This window comes from Hyaena hyaena, unplaced genomic scaffold (assembly GCF_003009895.1).
Source record: "Hyaena hyaena isolate Hyena2069 unplaced genomic scaffold, ASM300989v1 scaffold_877, whole genome shotgun sequence".
Taxonomy (NCBI): domain Eukaryota; kingdom Metazoa; phylum Chordata; class Mammalia; order Carnivora; family Hyaenidae; genus Hyaena; species Hyaena hyaena.
The window spans coordinates 620,871-647,519 of NW_024081514.1; the positions used below are offsets into that span (position 1 = coordinate 620,871).

At 36.8% G+C, this 26,649-nt stretch overlaps 1 protein-coding gene across 1 annotated transcript in view; it reads right to left on the reverse strand.

The window, feature by feature from the left end:
• MAN2A1 (mannosidase alpha class 2A member 1) overlaps positions 1–26,649 on the reverse strand; it is a 172,827-nt gene that overhangs the window by 57,828 nt on the left and 88,350 nt on the right. Inside the window, exons 11-12 of the mRNA XM_039220332.1 lie at positions 22,930–23,044; positions 21,586–21,653 (exon numbers count right to left, since the gene is read on the reverse strand). Coding sequence (XP_039076263.1) covers positions 21,586–21,653; positions 22,930–23,044 — 183 coding nt within the window. The remainder of the gene's footprint in view (positions 1–21,585; positions 21,654–22,929; positions 23,045–26,649) is intronic.

Genomic DNA, 26,649 nt, shown 5'->3' on the forward strand with positions numbered 1-26,649 from the left:
AAAAACTGCTAAAAAAAATTTCCCCCAAATTAATTCATGAATCTTACACACTGCTAACTAAAATTCCACTGAAATTCTCTTGTTGGGAAAAAGAGGGGAAGATAATTCTATAATGTATCTATAATAACAGATAGGCAAGACAAAATGGTTAAACAGACACACCAAAGTAATATGCCAGCACTGATTCTAGATTTAAAAAATGTAGAAATGTAAACAATACAAGATTAGTAGGAAAAAAAATACCATTTGTGGCACAGAGATCTCTGTAACAGTAAAAAAAAAAAAAAAAAAAAAGGCAAAGTGAAAGGGTAGCATATTTGATAACAAAAGCTTAAACATTTTCTATCTTAAAAATAAGATTAAGGAATAAAAAAATAAAAGGAAAATCAAATTTGGGAAATTTGTAAAGTGCTTTTACAAATCAATAGCAACATAAACACCCACGTAGAAAAAGTGAAGATTTTACAACGATCAAATTGAAGGTGAAATATAAATGCTGCTTCAGCTTCTAGGAGAGATGGAGTAGCTAACACACAAGAGCTCTCAATTCTATGGGCCAACTAGAAACCCCAGATAAATATAGTAATCATCTGCTTGGAGGCAACAGTGAACTGCTGAGGAGAGAAAAGAACTTCAGAGAAGTGAGCTTTCTTCTCTAGCCATTTTTACCCTGGGACATGCCAATTCTCAGCACTGGGAAAGGTTAAGTTTCATGAAAAGCCTGGAGGGCGATCACAGTGGGAAAAGAGAGGCCAAAATGCATTTAGTGGGAGCTTAGGAGGTTTCAAGTGTACATTGTGTTTTCTCGTTGGTTCATGTGACAAACATTGGGGTGCTACACAGAAAGGGAGGCTTACAACCTAAACAGAAAGCTTATGAAAAGTAAAGCAGAGACATCTCATGACATTTTAGAACCTACCAGGGAGTAGTGCCTACAGAATATACTAGACTAGTAGTTGAAAACTTGGAGAGCTAGACGACTAAGATATGAATTAGCCTCAGTTTACCATAGTGCTTGATTGGAGGATGACTGAATGCTTTCTAGAAGATATTTTCTGCAGCCTATGTAAATTTCATACACAATGTCTACCACTTAATATAAAACTTTGACACATCCCAAAAGACAGCCACATGATTAAACACCATGGAGAAAAAGACAAAAAGAATTAGAGCCACACATGATGCAGATAATGGAGTTAACTGAAAAGACTTTAAAATACCGATTAAAGTGTCCAAAGAAAGAGGAAAATAAGAATAAAGAGATGAAAAGGTAAACAATTTCACCACAGAAACTGAATACATCAAAATTAAACTGAATGAAATTCTAAAAGGAGAAATATTTGAAATTACAAATTCCACAGATACATTTAACAACAGAGTACATTCAGCAAAAAAAATAAAATACATTATTAACAAGGTACTTCCTCTAGATTCTGGTATCATTAGTGAATACTCTGCAACTACTTCTTAATACTTTGGATATAAAATCCTATTCTGCATAAAGTATGTATTTTTAAAGTAATCATAAAAATACAACAACAACGTAAACAAGCAACTTTTTAAACGTGGGCCAAGGGGGAGATAGCCAGGTAAAGGAAAAGTAGGGAAACACATCCTAGGGACAACAACTGTAAGAATAAAAGCACAGATACAAGAAAAAGGATGTTATTTCCATGACATACAAGCAATCCAATACCACTAAAATCTACAGTAAAGTGAACCTCTAAAATATCAATATATGAGCTAGAAAGGGAACTAAATCACTAAATCACCAAATCACAGTGAGGAGTGGGTATCTTTAAATCATTATAAGGCACACAGACCCAGTTATATGTTATAGGGAGTGATGAGAAGGTTTAACATGGTCAGATTCATTTTGAATAGATACTTCTGGTTGGTAGGTAGAGGAAAAATTTAAGAGTGAAGATTAAAAGCAGGAAGACCATGCAAGTAGCTATAACAGCCCAGGTAGGAAATGTGAAAACCTAAGTTACAAAAGTAGTAGAAATACAAAAAGAACGAATCTGAGAAACAGGTAGTCTAATGTACCGGAAAAATTTTTTGGATTCCTTGGAGAAGGCTGAGTAAAACCAGGAAAACAGTCTTCCACAATTTCTCGTTTCCAGTTAGGGTGAGACAGATGCGGTGATACCATTAACCAAGAACTCAACTACCACTTGGATAGTGGGAGGAGGTTTTAAGGTGAAGGTGATAAATCCAGGTTCAGACTTCTTGAATTTGAGGTGCCTGAGATACATCTACACAGATTTATCTTGCTGCTCTGAAATTAATTATCCCAAACTCAGAATCCACTTATTCAATGGAAATACAAAAATTAGGTTTCAATAGTATGGTAGGTAGACATCCCCTAAGATGTCCAACTTCCTAATCCTCAGAATCTATGAATTACTTATATGGCAAATACTTTGCAGGTGCGATTCAATTAAACACCCTGGGATGGTGAGATTTCCTGAATTAGCCAACTGAGCCCTATATAATCACAAGGGTCCCTGTCAGAGAGATACAGGAAGGTCCAATTGAGAAGAAGGCCACATGACAACCGAAGCGGGAAGAGGCTGGAATATGTGTAGAAGGATTCACCGGCCAGGGAACGCAGGTGGCCTTCAGAAGATGAACAAGGCAAGGAAACATCCTCTCCTTAGAGCCTCCAAAAGGAACCAGCTCCGCCAACACCTCTCAGGCCTGTGAAATGGACTTTGGACTTCTGATCTCCCACACTGTAGGTAAGACAGTAACTGAGCGTTTTTTTTTAAGAGACTACGTTTGCAGTAATTTGTTACAGCATAACAGGAAACTAACACCAGGTCACACTATTCCTCTTGAAAATGAAGGCTAAACTCTGGTTTCACAAGGACTGAGACTTTGTACCACCAAGCACATTAAAGAAAATCTTGAGGGCTGGAAAGGAGGGTGGGGGTAGGGATGGGCGAAGGGCAATGAGAAGAACTTGGGGTCTTTAGAAGTGGGCCCAAGGAAAAGACTGTGATGAAGTGTATCCAGTGGTCTGAGCCTCTCTGCCACAGAGGATGTGCTCCCACACCCTCATCCACTGGCCGCCAGGCCTCAGGTGGCCAAGCCCCACTGTCCTAGCACAGGCGGCCACAGCAAACACTACTGAGAAAGCAAATAAGGAAAACCCCAAACCCGTACTTTGTGAAAAGCAAACGACTGACAGTCCCTTGCAGAGACTGAGGAGGTTATTCCTAGCTTTTTAAAAATTCTATTTATTTTCCAATCTTTGAACACCTTAAACAGACACCACCCGCTGGAGAAATGCACACATGTACACGATTCTTCATGTAAGTTCCAAGGCCTCCCAGTTTAAAAACCTTTCTTTTCTTATAAATGAGGCCTTCTTAGACAAATATTTAACTGTTTCCCCATAAAAATTTCTCTAGAAACTATATAATAACAGTTCTTCTGTTCAATTACCAGATAATAGAATTTATATTTGTAAGAGGAAAAATAAAAAATTGATGTTTTCTGATAGGTTCCAGTTGATTAGGTAACAAGTACAGTCTCATCTAATAGGCAAAAAAACTGAACACTAAGGAACAGAACACTCTTTTTCTCCATAACAAAGATTATACTTGAATACAATAGTGTATAAATGTTACCTGATCTTCCTAACACATGATGATTCCACTATTTTTTCCTATATTTAGGAGAAATAACTTACCTAAAATTCATGGGCAAAATATACTCTGAATCTATTGTCCTATGAAGAGTCATCTGCCCAAGGACAGGATTCAAAAGCAAAGTGCACAAGTGCACTGCATAAGTGATCAAATCCAAATGTGAAGCAGTCTTTCAAGAAACAATATGACATCAGGACCTAAAATTGCTAGTATCTACTAAGTACTTAACTTCTGAGAATCTCTTCTATCTCAAATACAAGAATTCCACAAAATATTACTAACAAAAGTTCTTAGTTTTGATGAAAAGTATGTGAGATTGTTAAGCGAATATTCTAGAAAGCTGTATCGTAGAAAATGATTACTTTGAGAATTATGCTTGTCTGTGATACTAATCGACAAAGCAGTAATTCAAAAATAGCACTGTACCTTAAAGAAATAGTTTTGCTATTTTTAACTTGAAGTAAATTTGACTTGGCAGGTGGTGGAAGGTTTCTCAGATTTAATGGTAATGATAACAACAGTGATAACACCAACAGCTGCACTTAATTTGCCTTTAGAACACTGCCTCACACTCAGTATGTGCTTTACTTGAATTAACTCCTTTCAGTTTCACAACTAACTTATCAAGTCCTAGAATCGGGCTTATTTTACAGATGTGTAGGAGTGGTTTGGTACTCTCCTGCTCATGGGCACATAGCCACTTAAGTAACAGAGCTAGGATTAACACTCAAACAATCCAGCCCCCGCTGACTGCAGAACGTGGTCCTGTTTCTCTCCAGTGGGCAAGACGCACAAGGTGTATGTGCTAGAAATACAGCTGCGTCATCTGTAGCACTCGGAGTCCTCGCAGAGTCCGTGTCCCCAAGGCTCTCGGAATGCTGCTTCATCAGAGCTCTGTATCCACCCTAGTGAGAAGTCTACACCTAAGAACCGCCTCCAATGGCAGAACTGTGGTTTAAAGGGGTTTCTTTGAGGGGAAATGGAGGCTACCTTCCTGAGCTGCTACAGTGACAATATGAGCTGTTCCTTCAGTTGGCACTTTTTCTAAGAGGTGGTACGAAGGCAACTGCCATAATAAGTCTCCAACTTGCAATAGTGGGGATATTCTGGAAAGTTTCCTATGTCCCTGTTAATTGGACAAATGTGCTTAATTTCCAGAGTTGAGTTTTCTAACCAGAAACTTCTTCTCATGGTGTTTACCCAAATGAATGCTTTATATAGGATTTTTATTTATTTTTTAATGCTTTTATTTATTTTTGAGAGAGAGACTGCGAGTGGGAGAAGGGCAGAGAGAGAGACACACACAGAATATGAAGGAGGCTCCAGGCTCTGAGCTGCCAGCACAGAACCTGACACAGGGCTCGAACTCACGAGCTGTGAGATCATGACCTGCGCCCGAAGTCAGACGCTCAACTGACTGAGCCACCCGGATGCCCCGGATTTTTGTTTAAAAAAAAAAAAAAAAATCAGACAAGAAACCCAATGTTAGCTGGGTGTAACTCTAGGAATCACCCAACACATGTAGCGACTGGAATTAAAAGTTTCAAAGAAATGACACTAGTTAGCGACAGAGGTGGGACTAGAATAAGCCCCTGACTCTCAGTCCAGACCATTCATAATACTGTGTTCTTTCTAGGCATCTGACCATGAGATGTGCCCAAAGCTCAATGGTGTGGAAACAAAAGAGTGAGTATCATAAATGTTATGAGAAATTATCCCTGTAAATACTACTTACAGTTACAACTCAGTATTATAAATTGAAGTGTTAACTTTCAAAAGTACAACTACATATTTCAGGAATGGGAACAACACTGCTAAAAACCAAAATATAACCGAAGTAAAATCAACATGCAATTTATTACTTTTAAACAGGCCTAAAATAATCTTACAACTATTTCTAGTGCATAACTGAAAAACAGCAAGAAGGATAAGTACTCCTTTCCAACTATTCTAAACCAACCTTTGATACTAAAGCAATAAGAAACAGATATAAGAACTGTATGTACATAATTTGGCTGACCCTAAGAGTCTTGTCGCCAATTAAGCTGCTTTCACTCTGAGAAGAGTTTTGCCTAAAACAAAAATACCATCTGTTTTACCTAAAACATTAAGATGTTCTATTTTCTTGTCATTTCAGAAATCACATCTGTAGTCATTTTCTGAAAAGACAGCATAAGACATTATATTTATGGGTGACTGCATAAGGAATGATGTTCAATCAAAATGTAATTTTCATCTACTGGGAGAAAATTTCATTTCTCCAATAACTGTAACGCTGTAACTTTAGAGGAACACACAGTACATAAACAGGCTGATTTTCACGAATAAAAAGGCTTTAAAAGTTAATGCAGTAAAAATAAAGTTGTTTTGTTACTAAAGATAGACAAGGTAAATACCTCTATATTCACTGTGTATGTCATGTCAACAAATGAAATCCATCTTGTGTGAGGTTTGTAGGTGAAAAGAAAAAAGTACAACAACAACTTTTTATTGGTGCTAGTACCTACCATATAAGACATAAAAATATGAAAAGAACAAATCACAAGCCACTTTTGTTTCCAAAACACTTTTAGACACAATACTGGTCCTGGAAAAGACATTCTACTCTACAATCCAATAAGCCAACTGAAAATACAAAAACACTAGAAAAAACATCACTCACAGTGAAGGCAAACAGTGTCACAAGGGATAAAGAACAGGTTGTGAAGAAAAACACACAAGCCATCCAACTACCTATAATATTTTGAGTATATATTAAGTACCTACAAAAAAACCTAAAACCCAGGTATGTATTACTTTGAAAAGTAGCCTAATTACACATACAATTTCTTGCCTAAAGTAAAATAAAATAAAATAAAATAATGCTGCTCTCCAAATAAGGATGAAATAAATAAGTCCAAAGGCTCTATTTAAAATTTTTCTTTTACCACAAAGTTGTGAAGTGTTCTGAAGTCCAAGATGGGCTTGAAGCCCTTCCTGACTTTTTCAGGATCAGGATACCTTCACTAAAATCCTTTTCCTTGTTCCTCTTGTAGTGCACGCTTTATTAATCTGCATTTAGAAGGAAAAAAAATCTGGTTCAGAAGAACAGAAGACTTTGAAATATGCCATATTACTTCAGTCTTTCCTGTGAACTGCTTTAATTAGCTGTATCTTAGCAATTGCAAAAGACATGATGGACACAGAGAGGAAAAAAGAGAGTGAAGAGAGGACTAAATGTGCAAGAAACTAGAAAAAAACAACTAAGGACTCTCTCTCAATAATTATCAGTTCCCCCACCCCAATACAAGTCACTTTTAAAAATCACTCATATTCCAGATATTTAATTTACTTTATCACTTCTACAGTGCATTTTGTAACTCCAACAGGGGAAAAACTTTGCCACTACAGCAGTAACAAAACAGAATCGTTCAAAATTTGCATTATCCAGCAGTTACATCAAAACTAATGCCAGCTTTTCTTTGGCACCATTTCATCTCCTTTCCAAAATTCTTCTTAGGTTCCACAAAGTCATGTATTTCCAAATACCTTACTGGAAATTTTAATAATCTTTCCTAGATTTTGGGTGGTAGTTCCCATGCTAACTCTGCCTTTACATTGTAAGGTAACAAAATATCTCATCATAATCCAACATGTATAGAACACATTTTTCCTCTCCATCTTCTGCACTTTCCTGATTATGATCTCTGATGGCATAATTGCAAGATGTTGGAAGCAACAAACAAAATTGCTTTAATTTCATTAGACAAACCACACAACTAAAACACCTTGTATAAACTTAATTCACTGTATAATAATCTGACAATAAACTAGAACCACACAGCTAGTTAAGAAAGTTTGATTTAAAGTATAAACAATAAAAAGGCAATTAAAAAACAGACTAACCAGGCAATTTAGCAGGTGTTCACTGAACACATAACTACTTTGCCATTGCTTTTCAAGAAATAAAACTTAAAACTATCATTTCAAATGCAGTCTGTTCAACCACTTCCACAGATAAAATCTAGAGCTAATAAAATCTAAAATAATTTTGTACCTAGGTACAAAATCACAGTAGACTAATTATAACAGCCTGGGAAGAAAGATTCCTTTTCAAATTCACATAAAATTGATGAAAAGAATGATTTAAGATGCCATGCCCTGAAAGCAATAAGGAGACAAACTCCATCCATATTGTAAATCATTTAGAAATCACTACGTGAGAATGATAGCAGGCTACTGATAGAACATTTTCTTCACACTTCTAAATGACAGGAAAAATGTATATAATTACTACACAGTTACATTATTTAAAGTTGTCTATTATAAACTTTTAACTCCCTAATGCAAGATGTGTAAAAAGTATTATTTCAGGAGGTGCAAGAAAGGATTAAGAATTTCTTTTTTAATTCGGATAACGATGAAGCCTAAAGCATAGTAGGAAGCTAGAACACTAGTAGACAAGTAGAGTCAAGGCAAGGACTCTCACAAAGAAGAAAAGTCAACACTTAAATAACTCTGTGCTTACGGAATGTGATACAGTGAGCGAAGAATCAGCACTACCTGACTTGCAAAAAGTTCTTGAGAGAAAAACATTTTTCAGTTTTTCGAAGGGATGGGAAGCAGGACAAAGAGGAAAAGGTGAGGCACTCAAGCACGATGCTAATAACAATCTGATGCCAGTCAGAAGAGTTCTGGCGCTTTCTGCTGTACTGTGTCTTTATTAGGCAATTTGCTAATTATTTTAAACTAATTATTTCATAATTCCTCTAAACCATTACTGTGTAATCTACAATCTCTATCTGTAAAATCTAAAACACTCTGAAAGTCAAGTTTTTCAAAATTCATTTGGTGGCAAAACCTGAACTGACATGAGCCACATATAATTATTTATTCCACTTGATCTTAATATTCAGAAATTTTAAGTTATTTGGTCTGTCCCAGACCAAAATATTGCTTATACAATATGCCATATCTGCATATTAAGTTCCTAACATTTAATAAAATTTTTTAAAAATATTCATTTTTGAGAGACAGAGAGTGAGTGGGGGAGGGGCAGAGAGAAAGAGGGAGATAGAATCCGAAGCAGGCTCCAGGCTCTGAGCTGTCAGCACAGAGCCTGATATGGGGCTCGAGCCCACGGACTGCGAGATTATGACCTGAGCTGAGGTTGGATGATGCCAAATGATCCACCCAGGTGCCCCTAAGTTGCTAATATTTAAAAAGTTCTGAATTCACAAAGATATCAGGTAAAGGACTGAGGATTTTATTTAGAGGTAGGCTATACAGCACTCCAGGTCACAGACTACTTAAAGAAGACATCCTACCTGTGTAGGTTCCGATCCAAAAAAACAAAAAACCAGAAAAAACTCCAAACCCAAAACCAAACAAAAGCCAACAAGAAATGAAAAGGAAAAGGAAAACACGAACACATCCCACAGTGTTACACAAGGCAGGAATACAAAATAAATCTGTCATCAAATAACTCTCTGAATTAAGGAAGAAGTATATTTTAACATGGTAGGTCACTGAGAAACTGTGAACATTTAAGAATACTGTGTTGTTGTTTTCAACACCCCTAATCCCAAAAGGACATATGCATTCTTACTTTATCTCTCTTCCAATTCTTAATTTTGTAATATCTAATTAAGTTTTGGTTTTGGAATAAATGGAAAACCTGTTTCTTAATAATTGTGTGGGGTATGATTTTTCTACCTAACTGGTAGGTAGAACAGTTTTGAGAATACATTTTCAAGAAGCTTCTAGTACCCAGGACTGATTCATTCAGTGTACAGAATACAACTCCAGTCTGAACTGAGGAGGGCAGGGAAGAGTAAATGATCAGAAAACACAGTAGCTGGCCTGGGGTCTAGATAACGAACCTAATGAGTAGATCACATTAAATGTCTATCCAATAGCTATTCTCATATTTTCCTTTACTGATAGAAACTTGATTTTACTCAGGATGACAATAATCTTAGCTTTAAAAAAAAGCCCTTGATTCTCCATACTTGAGATGGCCACATAACACAGTTCTGGCCAGTGAAATGTAACTAGAATTCAGTAAGTGGAGCTTCCCAGAAAATTATTATATCCTCAATTTAATAAAAGTCAGCAGACTCGAGTGGCATAACTTTCATCCTTTGCTCCTCCCCTCGCCTCCCCCCCCCCCCCCCAGCTGGAACACAATGCAACATCCAGAGAAGCAGGCACAACCCTGAGACCAAGAGAACCACCACCACAGGCTAAGGCAGGCCTGAAATGTAAAAAGGGCCTGCCTGGTCCTTTAATGACCTAATGGAACATATCACAAGTCTTGAATTGCCTACTTTGAAACTCATACTTAAAAAAAATAAACTGCTTTTTTGTGAAGCCAGTGTAGTAAGGTTTTTGTTATATGCAGTTGAATGCAATCTGAAGTGAAACTATACCCACAAGAAATGATACTGAAGTACCAAAAACTCATATTAATCTTAAAAGAAGATAACACTGAATGCAAGATGATTCTCTTAACACAAAAATTTTCCCATAAAGATCGATCATTACAGAGATGCTTTTCCTTAGAGGGTTGCTTAGTTCTAAATCTGTCCTTAACTGCCTATCAAATACTACCCACAACTTCTCATAATTGCTAGCTTCTCTACCTCAACTTTTAGTTACCAATTCAGCAAACACCTCCACCATACCAAGCACTTCTTCCTTATTTCATTCAACCATTTGTAACTTCTTCAATTCAAGCAAGTTATCTTCATTTTCTCCATGGAACTTGAAAGGCAGATTTCATAAAAACTTAAGCTCAAACCTCAGAATTTACCAAATCTATGCTCTCTTTATCAAATAGCTGTAAGTTAATGTAGGCATTATTTTTAACTTTATATAGGATTTTGTGAACATTAGAGTATTTGACTAATTCCCTTCCTCCTGGTTACTGTTGATGAACATTTAAGCATTTTAATTTTTTTTATATTTATTTTTGAGAGACAGAGAGACAGAGCATGAGCAGGGGATGGACAGAGGGAGAAAAGGAGACACAGAATCTGAAGCAGGCTCCAGGCTCTGAGCTGTCAGCAGAGAGCCCAACGTGGGGCTTGAACTCACGAACCGCGAGATCATGACCTGAGCCAAAGTCGGCTGCTTAACCAACTGAGCCACCCAGGCCCCTCATTTAAGCATTTTAAACATTTAAAGTATTGTTCAGATGATAAAGCTGAGAGACATATTTTGCCTACAGTTTCTCTTCATCTCTATATAGGATTACTTCTTCAAAATAGATTTCTTCCAGTGCATTGCCTGGCATGTATCAGATTACTTTCCAGAAAGTTTGCTATGTGTCATGTTAGGATGATGAGCAAAATCCAACCTATGCCTTCATGGGATTTATAGTAAGTTTTTTCAGCAGAATATTATGTATGTGCTAAGTGGGACAATAATGGTTAAACACATAGTTACATGGGAGCATATAAGAGTGACACCTAAAAAAAAAAAAAAGGGTGACACCTAGTCTGATTCAAGAGTATGAGAAAAAGGTTCCAGGAATGTAATACCTAAACTGAGTCCTGAAAAGATAATCAAGAATTGTGTGTGTGTGTGTGTGTGTGTGTGTGTGCACATGCCCATGCATGTGTGTATATGACTGAGGATGTGGTGGGAAGAGGTTTTGTTTTGTTTTGTTTTTCGGCAGCAACAGTCTAGAAGTAAGAGAACACAGTATGTCAAGAGAACTGATAGGTGAAGGGCTGAAGCAGACAGTGCAGGCTGAGGTGACGTGAAAGTTGACGCAAAAGACATCAAAATGCAGAGACATAATTCAAGCTCAAGAGTCTGTGAATTTATCCTTAGGGCAATGGAGAAAAGAAAAGTTTTGACCATAGAAATTGGAAAATCATTGCTAGTGTCTGTTATAGGCCTATGAAATAATAGATTCTATACTACTGAGTTCATATAGGTAACCTTTTTTAATTCCTCCAACAAATGTTGGAGGGAGAGACACCTGTTACTAGGGTGTCACCATCATCCAGGGGGGAGACAGTAACAACCTCAAGTAGGGTACTTGCACTGAAGATAAGGAGAAGTGGACAAAACTGTGATACATTTAGAAACCAGAATGAAAAGAGACAAAGATGACCAGGGTTAATCCTGAAATTTATTAGCCAAGTGAATATACCTTTGAGAATGAAAGGGGACACTAATGAAAAACTGGAATACGTGCTCACTCTAAAACTAGGCCCAGGTAACTGGAGGACAAGGCTGACATTTTAGTGAAATGCCTGGGACCACAGAGTGGGTTTGAGTAGAGACAAGGTGTTCCATCTTAAACACACTGAGATGGAGGTACAAGTGAACCATCCCAACAGAGCTATCCATCTGGCCCGTGTGCAGAACTCCAGGGACTTTTCTCAATAGATACACACATGTGGTGAGTCAACAGCATGCTGACAATAAATGAAGGCAATGGAGTAGGAAATATCGCTCTCACCAGGAGCTTTTATCTTTTAAATCTTCCTGAGGCAAAACAATTATTTATTTAAGATCTCTTATATGCTCTTGACTCTACCTCTTTGAGATGTTAACATAATCTGAAGTTACAGATCTGTATTCCTGTAGATTTTTCTACAGTAAACATCTGCCCTCAGTTTTGGTAACCCAATTTACGACGATGATTTGGATTTCCTGATGCCTCATTACTTCCAATACCTTCTCACTTTTGATTCAAACATTAGTCTGAGTTGACCTTACCAAGAAAATTTTTAAAGAGTACGTGTGGTACATTTTATAAGTGTTTTTGTATTTGAAAATGTCTTTTTTTGTTGTTGCCTCCACATATGAAAGAGAACTGTGAGTATAAAATGATTTCAAAACTCCATAGTCTTCTCGTTACTGAGAGGAAACCTAAGTCAGTCTAGCTTTTGTTCCATATTATATATTATCTATCTTTCTGCTTGGACACTTTTACAATATGTCCTTTTCCTTTTAATTGAACTAAGTTACCAAGACACAACAGGGGTGACTCTCATTTCATTTATATTACCCAGAACTTCACACTTTTCATCTATAAAGCGAGACCTTCTAGGCTCAGAAAACTTTTCATCAATTGTATCTTTGAACATTGCCTCTGCTCCAATTTTTTCCCTGAAGAAAATCTCTAAGTCTTTTGTTAAAATCTTGTCCTCCATGCCTATCATCTTCTATCCTTTTGTTTCCACTTGTCTTCCTTTGCGCTGCATCCTGGCAAAGCATCTCACGGGTTTTTTCTGTCATGTCACTGGACACGCTTGCACAATGTCAGCCTCTCTTCAGTACCACTAATGAAGATGCTCTCTCATCGTGCCCCCACCAAAAGCCTTTCCTTTCATCACTCCCCTGTGCCGGCTGGCTATCTTTTCATTTCAGCTCTCCTAGAGATCATGACTTGAACCTTTTGAGAATGCCAAAGAGGTTTTTGTGAGTCTTTCTTTACCCCCTACTTTGTCATTCTGTAGGGCCTGTGCACAGGTTTCCCATGGTAACTTTCCATTTACTCACCTACCCTCACAGAAGTAGACATCTACCCAGACCCTGTGTATGCTAAAGGTACCCGTGTCTTTATTCTGGGACTGGGTGAACTCCCTCTCTTATTCCAGAGTTAGTTTTTTTCTTTTTTGACAAGTATTTGTTGAGCACCAATAATGTGCCAGGTATTTGCCAGGGGATTCAAAAGCAAGTAAGTTCTGTGCCATCATGGAGCTAATATTTTAGCAAGGGACATGGACAGCAAGAAAGAAAAAAATAACCGGTTTTAATAATGCCTGAAGGAGATAAAAGAAAATACAGTGATAGAGAACACTAAGTAAATATGTTTTATCATATATATATATATATAATATATGATAAGGAATACAAGACTACATGCAAAGAGGTAGCCTGAATGCAAAAAGTCCAAAAGGCCAACCATCCAAGGTGGCTACGGCTGTAGTATTCATTCTTTTATGCCAGCTCTGGTGAACAAATGGAGAGCTTCTTTCTTCAGCAAAGAATATCACAGTATCCTTCTGGCCCGTGCCACTGTCAGTAGCAATTTCCTTAAATGGGTACTTTCCTAGGTCAGTGTTTTACCATCAGTTCCCTATTTGTTTCTGCCTATTTTACTTCTGTCAGATTCAGTCTCCAAATCAGTTGTAAAATAAAGACACAACGGAAACCCTCCTATCATTGTGATTAAGGCTGGCAATTGATCTGTTAACTGAAGGACATAAAGTTGACTTGAAAGTCAAAGTTAAAGTACGACATTTTAAAGTTATACATATATGATTTAATAACTCATATTCAGGTATGTTTTACATATATTCATATATATAAAATTTGCTAATCTACTGATATAAGAGCAAAGCTGTTTTGACTACTGGATCACTAATTCCCGTGTCATATCTTCTGCATAACCATCATGTGACCATGTATGGTTTCCAGCTTAGGTTTTTGTAAAGTAAACCAAGAACTTCAACACTTTAAAAATATTAAACAGGGGTGCCTGGGTGGCTCAGTTGGTTAAGCGTCCGACCTCGGCTCAGGTCATGATCTTGCAGTTCGTGGGTTCGAGCCCCGCGTCGGGCTCTGTGCTGACAGCTAGCTCGGAGCCTGGAGCCTGCTTCAGATTCTGTAGCTCCCTCTCTCTCTGACCTTCCTCTGCTCATGCTGCCTCTCTCTCTCAGAAATAAATAAAACATTAAAATATATATATATATATATTAACAATAAGAGTACAGACTGCTTCTTCATCTTTATGATTTCTTCCCAAATATTTTATAGGCATCTCACCAATGACTTACCTTTGTTGAAATTTTCCAAAGCACTCAAATTCATTTATAAAAACAACCTTTCTGTATAATTCGTCAGTTTAATAAAAATTAATCAAATCATGCAAGAAAAGTAACAAGAATAACTGATCCGGGAATAAATAATTGATTCATGATAATCCTACACCTCAACTGAATTATAGAGGGAGAGAATTGTGCTTGTTTCCCTAGCTAGCAGCCTATTAATGACAAGGTCAGGGTACCATGGGCACCGAAAAGGAATGGAGAAAATCAGGTGATTTAGTTGGCTAATTAAATGGAGACTGGTTAACAGAAATCTTAGGCAGGGAGAATGAAAAGAAAAGAATAGCTACCTATCTCCTTGACAGTCTCAAAAAACAGCACTGTCCCTGTATTAAAATATTAGTCCCTCTTGTCTAGTTGGTAAAGTACCAGAATTTCAAAGCTGCGGGGGTAGACATTATAAAAAGGAAAAGGAATCAATCCCTAAACCTGGTTCTAGAGACCTGCAATTCTGCTTTTATTTCTAACTGTTTATCATTGGTCAGTTAATAATTGCATTTTTCAGTCAAGTCGATTAACTTTATAGTTTATGGGTATCTTAAATTGTGGCAATAGGTTGACTGTCAAGCCAAGGTTTGGTGTTTCTCTGATTGTTTATCATCTTCTTTGTTTTCATAAGTTTTAATAGGAAATTGAGACAGTAAGTCTCAGGGTCCCTAATCAGCCATCACATAAAATGAAAGTGTCAACTTTTTTTGTTTTTTAATATAATAGGTGTTATTCATCTAAGTCAATGTAAGGTTGAAACAGTATTTCAGGAACTAATAACTCTTCATGTCTGATATCATAAAAAAATAGAAATGTTAAGAGTAGGAAGACTATCATGGGAAAAGGCAGAACCTTTTCTCCTATTCCCTCCCCCAAAGACTTTTATATTTCCCTGAAAAAAAAAAATCAGGCAAAATATAAGCTGGCAGATGATTGATTTGGAATGGCAAATACCAAATAAGATATCTGATGTTGCTATCCAGACATGATTGCTCCAAAACTAGTTCTAACACAAAATGAACTAATCTGTCTGTTGAAGCAATCTCCAACTCCCTAAGAGAAACTTAAAAACTTCTGGTTACTTCAAGTAACATACTATATTCTACTCAAGTCTTTCCAGTAGAACGTCCTTTCTTAAAATATCGAAGATTACACACAGGCTGAAATCTGGTTTTGGATAACAGGAGAACCGTCAATCTGTATCTTGAAGAAGTAAAAATTAATAAAATATAAACTCAGATGCAACACAGATGAAAATACACAAACACCATTCACAAGCAATTAATACTTAAACAGAAAAGCATCTCAGAGGAGAGTTTAGGAACTCATCCTTCAAATCCATTAGTGAGTATTAATTCTTAAAAGACTAGGCTATTAATACCCAGAAAGACCTACACTAGACTAGAACAGCTCAGTTTTTTATTTTTCAGATTCTCCACTGCTGTCAGTTTTAACAATTCCCCCATTAAAAGAAAACTCTAAAGTAGCTTTAAAAGAAAAGGAAATTTCAGCTACTCTCATACTAATAGAACCTGCAAAAGGTCCAGAGTGTCAAATCCTAGTCAAATCATGTATTCTATTATAACCTTGAATTCCCTTGGGATAATATTAAAATGAAGCCCACCATTTTTAAGAATGGAAATCCTCAATCTTTCTGACTTTGTACATTTTTTGGCTAACTAAGGTGAAAGTATTTCTGTACTAGTTTTCTACTGCATGACAAGATTTGAGCTCACACTATTACAATCCACGAACAACAAGCACAGTTCTTACACTAATTATCACTGTTAATCTCCCCCAAGAAAAACCATCAGACACAAGGCAAGCTCCATCTTGACGTTCAAAGTTCTCTCAACAGACTCCAGGGCCACTCTGGTTCAAATAATGGAATCACAGTTCAGTTCTTGAGCTACAAATGCCTCTACCAGGTCTGTAACACTGACAGAATCTGAGTGGTTAGAATTCTATCTCTGTAGAAATTTCATTTCTAAACAGTAACAATAAGGCTGTAAGTTTGGTTTCTTCACTTAAAACTTAACTTTAAACAACTGGTAGCGACATTAAATACTTTCTTAGATACCGTGTGACTTGGTATAAAAATACATTGATGACATGGTAATCAATGAGAAAATGATTCCAAGTCTTGAATCTTATGACACTAATATTTAATTATTGTGAGAAGAACTATTTGTGATAACATCAAAAACACAAAATGTGGGATCAGGCAAATACTCTATGTCAACAACAACACAAAGTCTTGCGTGTAAAAACTGATCTGCTAAAAATTCATCCAGGTATTTGGGAGTATCTTTTGAACACACTCAGTGCAAAGAGCCTCCAAGAATTTACAAGAGTAAGTTCTGTAATAATACAATGATACTGAGATGCAACCTAAAATTTTTCAGGTCTCATGGTATGAAACTCTAAAACCTCAAGTGAGCAGGTGTCCAAATGTTGAGCAAATTCAAAGTTCTTCCTAATTGTTGTTTATTTTTGCTTGTAATAGAAGTGTATTTGGAAGTCCTCTGCCATCCAAACTCCAAATATTAGATGAAAGAACTATTTAGGGAAAATATATACCAGGATTCCACATTTTCACATACAATGTGAGCCATGTTCTATGTGCATCTGGTGTCTAAGGTTTAATATTCTCTTCAATCAAAAATTAATTGTATTTCAACAAGTCTTTATTCAATTCTTGCTACGTTAAATATACTTTCAAAGGCATGTTGGGGAAAAAAAATAAAAAATAGTTTCTACCACCAAGGAATTTACAATCTAGCAGGACTAACTTCAAATAATTATACCGACAGAAATAAGATGAAATCCATTCACAGCTATCTGAGTGAGTCATTTTGGACTTGATTTAGATAAATATTTAGGACCCGTATCATAAAGGGATGACACTTGGGCATCTCGAGAGGAGGGGGAGTGCTGTACATATGGTATGTATGTGCACTGGAGTGGCCAGTGGGTAAACTGTGGTTTGGTCTTCAAGATGACTGCTGTCATTGCCTCTGCTTCCTATATATGCTCCTCACATCATGTAATGGAGAAGAATTCCCTCCACCTTGAATCTCGACTGACCTTAGTGACTTGCTTGGCTAAGAAGGTAGTGGGAAGGCCCTTCTAGGACTTCTGAGGCTAAGTTCTAGAAGACTTGCTGTTTTCACGTAGGTGACTTTCTCAGGGTTCTGCTGTGGACTGATCCTGTGACAACTACGTGCCATAAGTTAGAGGAACAGAGAAAATGAAGACAAAAGAGCAGGAAGTCCCTGCAGTAGTTTAAGTAAAACGTACAAAAAATGGCCTGAAACTGGAAAGTAACAGGAAGGCAGGAGATGATGGGTGTCAGAGAAGAGTACAAGGGAAAATCCAAGACTCTCCAGTCCATGACACTTAAACAACAAGAAAAGGTAGAAGTCAAAGTGGGTTCTGGGGTTTTAGAATCTATACAACCAAAAAGAGAATGATACTATTAATAAAGATTGTGATCCAAAAGGACAGCACGCATGGAGAAAACCAGAGGAAATTAAATTAGATGGTGCTGGGCAGCCATCCAGGGAGAACCATTCAACAAGTAAAGGGTAATGGAGGTATCAAGTGCCTTTTCTGGAATTAAGTACTTTTTATATCTGGTTGATAGTCTGAAGTCACCCAAGGTCCAAAACACTGACTTCTTTTCTCTCTCCACATGGTTGGTGGTTTCTATTAAAGTTAATTCCTTCTTTTTGCTAGCCAAAAAAGATACAAGATCTCTTACCAATAAATGCTTGGCTAAAAATTAAAAGTACTTAATGGTAAATTTATAATTAATTCGAATAAATTACTTTCAAACTAAAACATTTTCTACTTGAAAAATTAAATTTTCAGATATACAGAAATTATCTCAATATAATCTTGTATACTTGGTGGTGTTTCTAATTATCCATGTTAAAAAAAAATTCCTTTACACAGTCAAAACACATGACTTCCTGGCCTGAGCTGTGGCAACATTTGTTTCCATCCTGAAGGACCGAATACAGAAACAAGACTGAAATCCCTGCCTTCCAGTTTACCTTCCATACTGTATGCCCTTCTCAGTTCCGAATCCTTTAAATCTTCGTATTCAAATTTTTTTTTTTTTTTACAATTGGTTTCTTAGGCAACTGTATATGTGCAGAGAGAAAAAGAAACATCTCTATACGATTAAGGATTATTTAAGGCTAGAAAATTTATGACTTGTTCACGGTGCCCTAACTTTTAACTCTTAATAGTACCTGCTCTCCACACAGACCACAAATGCATACACTACAGAGCTCACGTGACGTTGTGGACTCAAGCAGGCACATCAACATATATTACATCACTATCAGCAGATCATGGACTACTTTTTAAATACTCACAAACTAAATTATGTTAAATTACATAACTGTAACTAATGTTGCCAACAACATGATCAAATTCATTTACATGTATTACTGAAATTGTATGGGTTTAGATCAGTGTGTCCCAACCTTTTTACATCATAACTCCTTAAAGACACTTTTGAGACATTTTGTGCTACTCATCTCCCTCATACAATTTCAATATAGACTTAAATGTTTATCTTTTATGTATTATTACATACTATTTTTATATATTTAAAAAAATAGTACTTTTTTTGCAAACTCCCCAAACACCCTTTTAAGGTTATTTTACCTTTCTAAGGAGAGTGTCTCCCTCACTGAGAATGCCTGTTTTATTTAGATTAATAATTTGTTGCTCAAATAAGAATTATGCTTATAATCAAAATAATGCTAAGCCTTAGATGATTATGTAAGACTCATGAAGAATGAGAAAGACCCATGACCGTACTTCTGAAACTTCTAACTCAAAGACTGAGAAGTGCAGACAATTATTTCACTTTCAGTACCTGCTAAATAAAGCTATCAAATTCTTCCATTTTAAAGGTTACCATCATTCCTCCATTCTTCGGCGATATTACTGAGAGTGACTCAGTATTTGTGGCTAACAAGTACAAATATAGATTTTAAAAGTGGAAGAATAAGTAGTTCTATTCATGAGGTCCTCATGTACAAAACAGATAAAAGTAAGAATTTGACAATTGTTAAGGTCCCCTATTCACCTCGCTACAGAAATAGTAGTAGCACTGACATTTAATAGAAAAGAACTGTGAAAAAGTAATATTAAGATGAAGAACACTGTTTAAATACAAACTGTTTAAAAGGAAATATTAAAAAGTGACAATTTTACTAATAGTCTCAAAAATTCTATTAGAACTCCTTAATATCAAAGCCAAAAAATGTATTTCTCCTTAGTTAATATACTTGTATCTCCTTTCTTCCTTCAGCATAAGTAGGACTGAATTATCACTTACTGCTGGTTAAAGCAAGGACAGTTAGAGGAAGAAGAGAAACCACAGGGTTTCTTACTTACTATGGCTCCATCCCACCCATACTGCCAGGTACCCAAAGGAAGATTAATGGGGTGCAGAAGGGGCATGAATTGCTTACAGCAAGCATAATGCATGCTTATGGTCAGCAGAAACAAAGATCTTCTCCCACCAAAACAGAAAAAGGGGGTAAAAGTTAAGAGGATTAGGCCTAAAGCCAATGAGATCTATGGATATCACAGTTTATTAGGGGCACAATATTTAAGAAATAGCCATATAACTCCAAATACATCAAAAAATTACTTATTTTAAGACAAAGAAAATATTTCATAATTGCAGTATCATTATTCTCTCATGACCTGGCAATCTGGAAGCTTTTAAGACTGCAACAAGACTTTATTTAAAAGAAATTTTTTTAATGTTTATTTATTTTTGAGAGAGAGAGAGAGGACATCTGAAGGAGGCTCTAGGCTCTGAGCTGTCAGCACAGAGCCTGATGCAGGACTTGAATTCATGAACCACGAGATCATGACCTGAGCCAAAGTCAGACACTTAATGACTGAGCCACCCAAGCACAATTGCCCTCCCCACCCGTTTTTTAGAATGTTTTTTAAATGTGTCTTTTATTTTTGAGAGAGAGAGAGAGACAGAGAGACAGAGAGACAGAGTGTGAGCAGGGGAGGGACAGAGAAGGAGACACAGAATCCGAAGAGACTTTCAAATTAAGACATAAATTTTCAAGACATAATCTTTTCCAGTTAATCCCTTCTTTTTCTGGCCCCAAAAAAGAAATGTAGGATTTCTTTGCTATTACTTCAGTGATACTTCACTGTAACTAAAATATACTTATCTTGTTCTAAGGTATGAACTGTTTAAGTTTTAAGTCTACTTCTTGAAGAAATTTACCCAACTAAGGCTTTATTCTATGCTTAACTGTCAACTTTATTATGGCAATTGTATATTTTCTGTAATACTGTTATTCCATTTATTTTTAAATAATTCTAATAAAGAATACCTAGTTAAAATCATGAATTATCCTTTACAATTATTCTTTTACCCTACAATTTTTAAATACTAAATTTCTTAGATAGTAAAAAGTTCTACAACATAAGAATACACTGTGTATCTGGGTATTGTGGGTACTGATCTATTGATATAGGTCATTAAAAACAGATGACTTGGTTAAATAATTACCAATAAAAATACAAACATTTCTTTATAAATCAGAGGTAGCCACCACTTAGTCACTCCATTTTTAGGTCAACTGAGCACCCTTCCCAATTACCTTAACAGAAACTCACAATGCTAAAATGAGACAGTCTGACCAGCACAATGACAGTTATCTAGTAAACAGTTTGCAATAGAATTCTTAATAATTAAGTTTCTTCCTTTGTTTTAAAAATAGGATCAGAGATTACTGAAAATAACATAAGCAAACAACGAGTTAAGAAAGAACCATAAATCCCATACCATCCCATACCAACTATCTGTAAAAAATACTATTATAATAGTTCATTCAGCAATTAATGTACAAAGCACTGTGTTAGCTATTAACACTGAACATGACCATCCTGGGAGAAAATCCATTTCTTCAGAAAATGTTGTACAATTAACAAACCGATTAAATAAAATATTGCCTCAAAATACATCCTGGCTGGAGCAAAGAATGTTAAAAAACAAGAATGTCAAGTCAAAACAGTAGCAAAAGTTTTATGAGAAATTATGTATTTACCTTGGATCTGCACTCAGCGTTATTATAGTCTTTTGTGGTAGAGAACTTTGTGAGTTTTGTTTCAAATCCTATAAAAATAAGCAAAATTTTAACAATTTTACCTTTAAAATGTAAGTTTCAAAATTAATATAATAGTACTTACAAAAATCCTAAAAAGGATACAATGGGGGAAAAATTCTCTTTCCAGCTACACAAAGTCCATCAAAGTTCAAAATAAGTAATTCTTGTGTGTGTGCATATACATATGTGTGTGTGGATTTAGATTTCAGGACAGCGTATGTTACAGGGACTAGAGGCCAATTAGGAACCAAATAAATCAGAGTTCTAAGGATAATTGTGCAAAAAGTTTTACTATTGTACCCTTTGTATCATAGGTTTCATATCCTGAAGCAAAGTATGTTCATTTATTGGATATTTTTATTTTAATAGGAAAATGTGTAACCATAATTTGATTATAAGCATCAGTATATGTAAATATTGAAGTTATCATCTCTGATTCCAGATGTGTAAATTCCAATTACAGGCAAAATTTCAAAGCCTATTGTTCACAATATACTCTAATGATTAAAAATCTACAATTCTAAAATATCTGAGCTGCCAAATGGAAAGCTCAAGAGGTTTGCAATCAACCATTTTTTCAACTGTTCTTTGGTGTGGAAGAGCATATTCTTCCTTTCAGAGTATGTTCTGTTTCATTGGCTCATCTGATCCTAACAACAATACAAGCCATGTTTGGTATCATCTCATCTTATAGGGCTCACAGGTCTTAAGGAACTTTTTCAAGGGACATGAAATCAGGTTGAGAGGTGGAGGCTAAAAGATAGTCTCCTAATTCCTCAACCACTCCTCTATAGTTAACACACATCAGAGCACTGCCCAAAGCACTCCATGGTCTGATCCTAAAACCAGAAGAAAAATTGGGATCATTCAAATTGAAGTTCAGCAAGATTAAGGGTTTACAGAAGTTCAAACACCAAGGGGCTTCTAATTTAAGCCAAGCAAAAAAACAAAAAAAAAAACTAATTATAATGCCCAGTTATCTTACAGTATCATCTTGAGTGGTTTAGAAGCCTGTATGTTTCACACAGCAAAATAAGTTCATTATTTTATTTTTCATGCTTAGATTTAGTCAGAATAAAATATACACTGTAAATCAAATATAGACACAGTGATAGGAAACAAGCATACACAGATATTTAACATAAAATAATATAAATTCTAAGAAAGTACAAGGAAATCACTATTTTTCAATGTTTATTTTCACTAAGCTTCTCATCCCACTTTCCAAATTAAGAACAAAAGAATCACACATTTTTATGATGAATATAAAAGACATCAACTAACCATTTCTAGGAGGTTATCAAAAGAATAAGAGTTGTACGAGTTTTTGTCCTTCAAAATAAGGAGTAGTGCAGAATATCCAATTATCTTCTTTAAATTCATCAAGGAATGAAAGAGTCTGTGAACCAAAAATGTTACTGGTCTGAGAAGTAATTCAACCATCTGTATACAATATTTTCAGTTTCTTTAATAACGGCCAAACCACCATTACTTTCATCCTGTCTTTACAAAGTGAAACCTATAACAAACCTATAATGGACCGACACATTTTTGCCCACAATTACGTACTTAGGAAAAAAAAAAAAAGAGGGGTTAATCAGAAGATATCACTAATGGAGATTCATTTAAAATGAAAACTTTCTGGACATACCTGAAACACATTAACTTATTAAAAATGATTCTTTTTTTAAACCACTATACTTTCTATGAGTATCATGGCAAATAATAAGAATACCTTGCATGATCACTCCAATAGCTTTAAAGCATTCTTACCAAACAAGTGATTTGATACTTTAGAAAATTCTTTAGTAGGCATTGAAATAGCAAGAGAAGACATGATATTAACTCTTGCTAACAAGAAAATTCAATCAGTATACACAGTTTAAAAAATTCAAATTCCTGAGGAATTCAAATAAATATTTTGTTGTATTTCGTTTCATGTTCTTGTTCAAAAAAAGAGAAGGTTTTCACAAGTCTAGCTAATGAAATTGTCTTTACCTCTGTTAACTTTTCTTGATCATTAAAATTGCTAACTGTATTCAAATTGTATTTTTATTGTCAGAGGAACCAAAGAGATGTATACCAACTGACTCAAGATAAATTCCGGACAATAATTTTGGTACACTACCAGTTACTGTTGAAACACCACATACAGGAAAATAATTTGTATGACGTTTTTCTCAAGTTCAGTCTTGTTTCTTTAAAAAAACAGGTATCCCTAAGTAAACTCACTGAAATCTGTAGAGAAACTTGGTGACTCATGCTTTCATCAGCCATGGACTCTATTATGTTTTGGAGTGATTACATCATTTTCCCCAATATAGGAAGCAATTTTGGATCTATACATTAAGAACATTTTTGCTGGCATGCAACAACATCAAAAAAATTTGTGAGAGAATTAGAAATAACTTCTTTGTGCAGAGCACTGAGATTACTTCAAAGATGTAGTGATCATAATCTTAAGTTAATTAACTAGGGAAATGTATTATACATTGACAGTATTAAAGTCTTGTGGATGTGAGTTCAGGCCATCAACCAGCTAAGTTTCTCAGTCTATTCAAATGTTTTCCTAGATGCTAACAAGTGTTCTTACCAGACTAAGAGACAATATGAATGACTACAATTCAGTTCTAGAAACAAGCCCCTCGTTCTAAGTTTATTTTTATTATCTTCATGGCTATCTTTATTAGGCTGTTTGAACCTGAGGAATAAAAGTCATGTTCTCCATCAGCTAAAACCGTATATGTATTACAGCACACTGAAGAGTACTAATTAAACTGAGGGAATGCCACAAATCAGTGTTTGTATCCTGAAGGCACACACACAGTTTTATAATGAGATAAGCACTAAATACTAATAAAGTATTCCCCAATGCTTTCTCAGGATGTATAAAGCTGTTTTGTTTAAAGCAAAACAAGACTAGAGGAGGGGGCAAGATGGCGGAGAAGTAAGGAGCTCCGTACTTGCACTCGCGCCCATACATCACACAGAAAAGATCTGAAGCCATTGGAAACCTTACAAAACCTGAGAGATTGGGAGAAAAAGGACGCAGAATCCACTGAGAGAGCCTTCTAACGTGAGTGCGAACCGGGGAAGATAAAATCGGGCCGGGATCAGAGACTCCAGGGTGGGAGGCGATCCCCCTCTACCCTCTACGGGGAGAGAGAGGGGAAAAGGAGAGAGTCCGAAACAGAAAAACCTCCGCTCGGGGGTGGAAAACCTCCGCTCGGTGCATAGAAAGACCGTATTTGCCAAATACCTGCACACCAGGTTCCCTCACGCCAACTGGTCCTGGGGGTAGCTGAGCACACAAAATGCTTCTTTGTGCCGCTCCTGGAGGCAGGACTTCAGAGTGGTGGCGCGCCTGCCGCCATTGTAGCTCCAGGGCGGCTGGGGATCCTGAAAGGGCCACGCGGACACCGGGCATCCGCGCTCCTGGCTGGCTGGGACTCGAGAGGGAAGGCAAGGAACTAAAAACTGGGAAATTAGCCTGTGAGTTCGTGTTTCGGGTGACGAGCCATAGAGGGACCTGGTTTTCCTCACTCCAGCGGGCTCGGGCTACGCGCACCCGGCAGGCAAGCCCCCGCGCATGCGCGCCAGCCTGACCCAGAGAAGGAAGCAGCGATTCTGACTCCGCCCCCAGAGCTCGGCAGGGAGCCTGGAATTGTCCGAGGGGGTTGCCTGCGAAGCTGTGTCTAAGGCAACTTCAGTGGGGCGCGCGGACTGGGATTTGGAGATTGGAACTGGCCTGGGTTGAAGAGTGCAACCAACTTCGGCTGCGCCCCCGGTACGGGGAGTTGACACCCCAGAAAAGCGATGTGCAGCGCTTGGCTCAAGAAGGGACTGGAGCACCGTCACTCTCCTCCCCACAATCGCCAAGGCAGAGCTCCCGCCTGAGGCATTGGATCACGCCATGCCCATCCCTGCCTGAGAGCTGCCCTCCTCCCTTTTTTTTTCTTTTTCTTTTTCCTTTTTTTTCTCCTTTGTTTTTTTCCTTTTTTTCCTTTCTTTTTTTTCCCCTTTCTTTTCTCTTTCTTTTTTTCTTCTTCTTCTCTTTTCTCTCTTTTTTCCCCAGAACACTGACCTGACTGACTCTGGTCGCCAGCTTGCTTAAACAATCACAACGAGTCCATTCTGTAAATGTAAATTCTACACCTACTGACATTTTCAGCTCTTTCTCTCAGGAGTAATCAGACTATATAGTTTCTCTGGATAATTCCAGCATCCTTCTCTCACCTATCCAACCATATTATACCCTTTACCTCTTTGAAAAAAGCTTCTTATCCCTTCTGCTTGTTCATTCTATTTCCAATTCTGCCTCATCCCGCCCTGCCTTCTCTCTCGTTCTCTATGCTCTTCAACCAGCACTGCATGCACACGGCTATTTAACTGTAGCTGGGAAATCCGGTTACATGCTTTAAACCGTTCTTTATCCATCGGTTTTCTTCTTTTTTCCTTTACTTTGCCCCTTTTATGACCCTTTTATGTACTTTATACTCCATATTATTCGCCCTCCCTGCTCCGTCTTCTCTCTCAACTTTTTCGTTTTCCCTCCCGCTTTGCATGTTAGTTGAATTAGCCTGTGTATTTGTGTGCTCCTGCTCCCTGTGTGTTTGTCTGTCTGTTTTCTTTTCCAGGGCTACCTCAAGAAACAAGCTAGAGTACACAAGGTGGAGAGTCCCAAATATCACTACGAATAGGAAAATAAAATAACCAAGGTCCCAACAAGAGAGACCAAGGGAGACCATTCAAAAAACACTCTCTGAAAGGATAGGCCCTAGAAAGTCAAAGAGTCTTCTGGGATATAGCAGCGCTCATAGAAACAGAGAGCATAACAGGTCTTTAAAACCAACAAGAGCCGGAAAGCTAACTAAAATGACGAAACGAAAGACCTCTCCTCCAAAGAAACTCCAAGAAGAAATGACAGCTAATGAACTGCTCAAAACAGATATCAGCAGCATCACTGAACAAGATTTTAGAATAATAATGGTAAAATTAATAGCT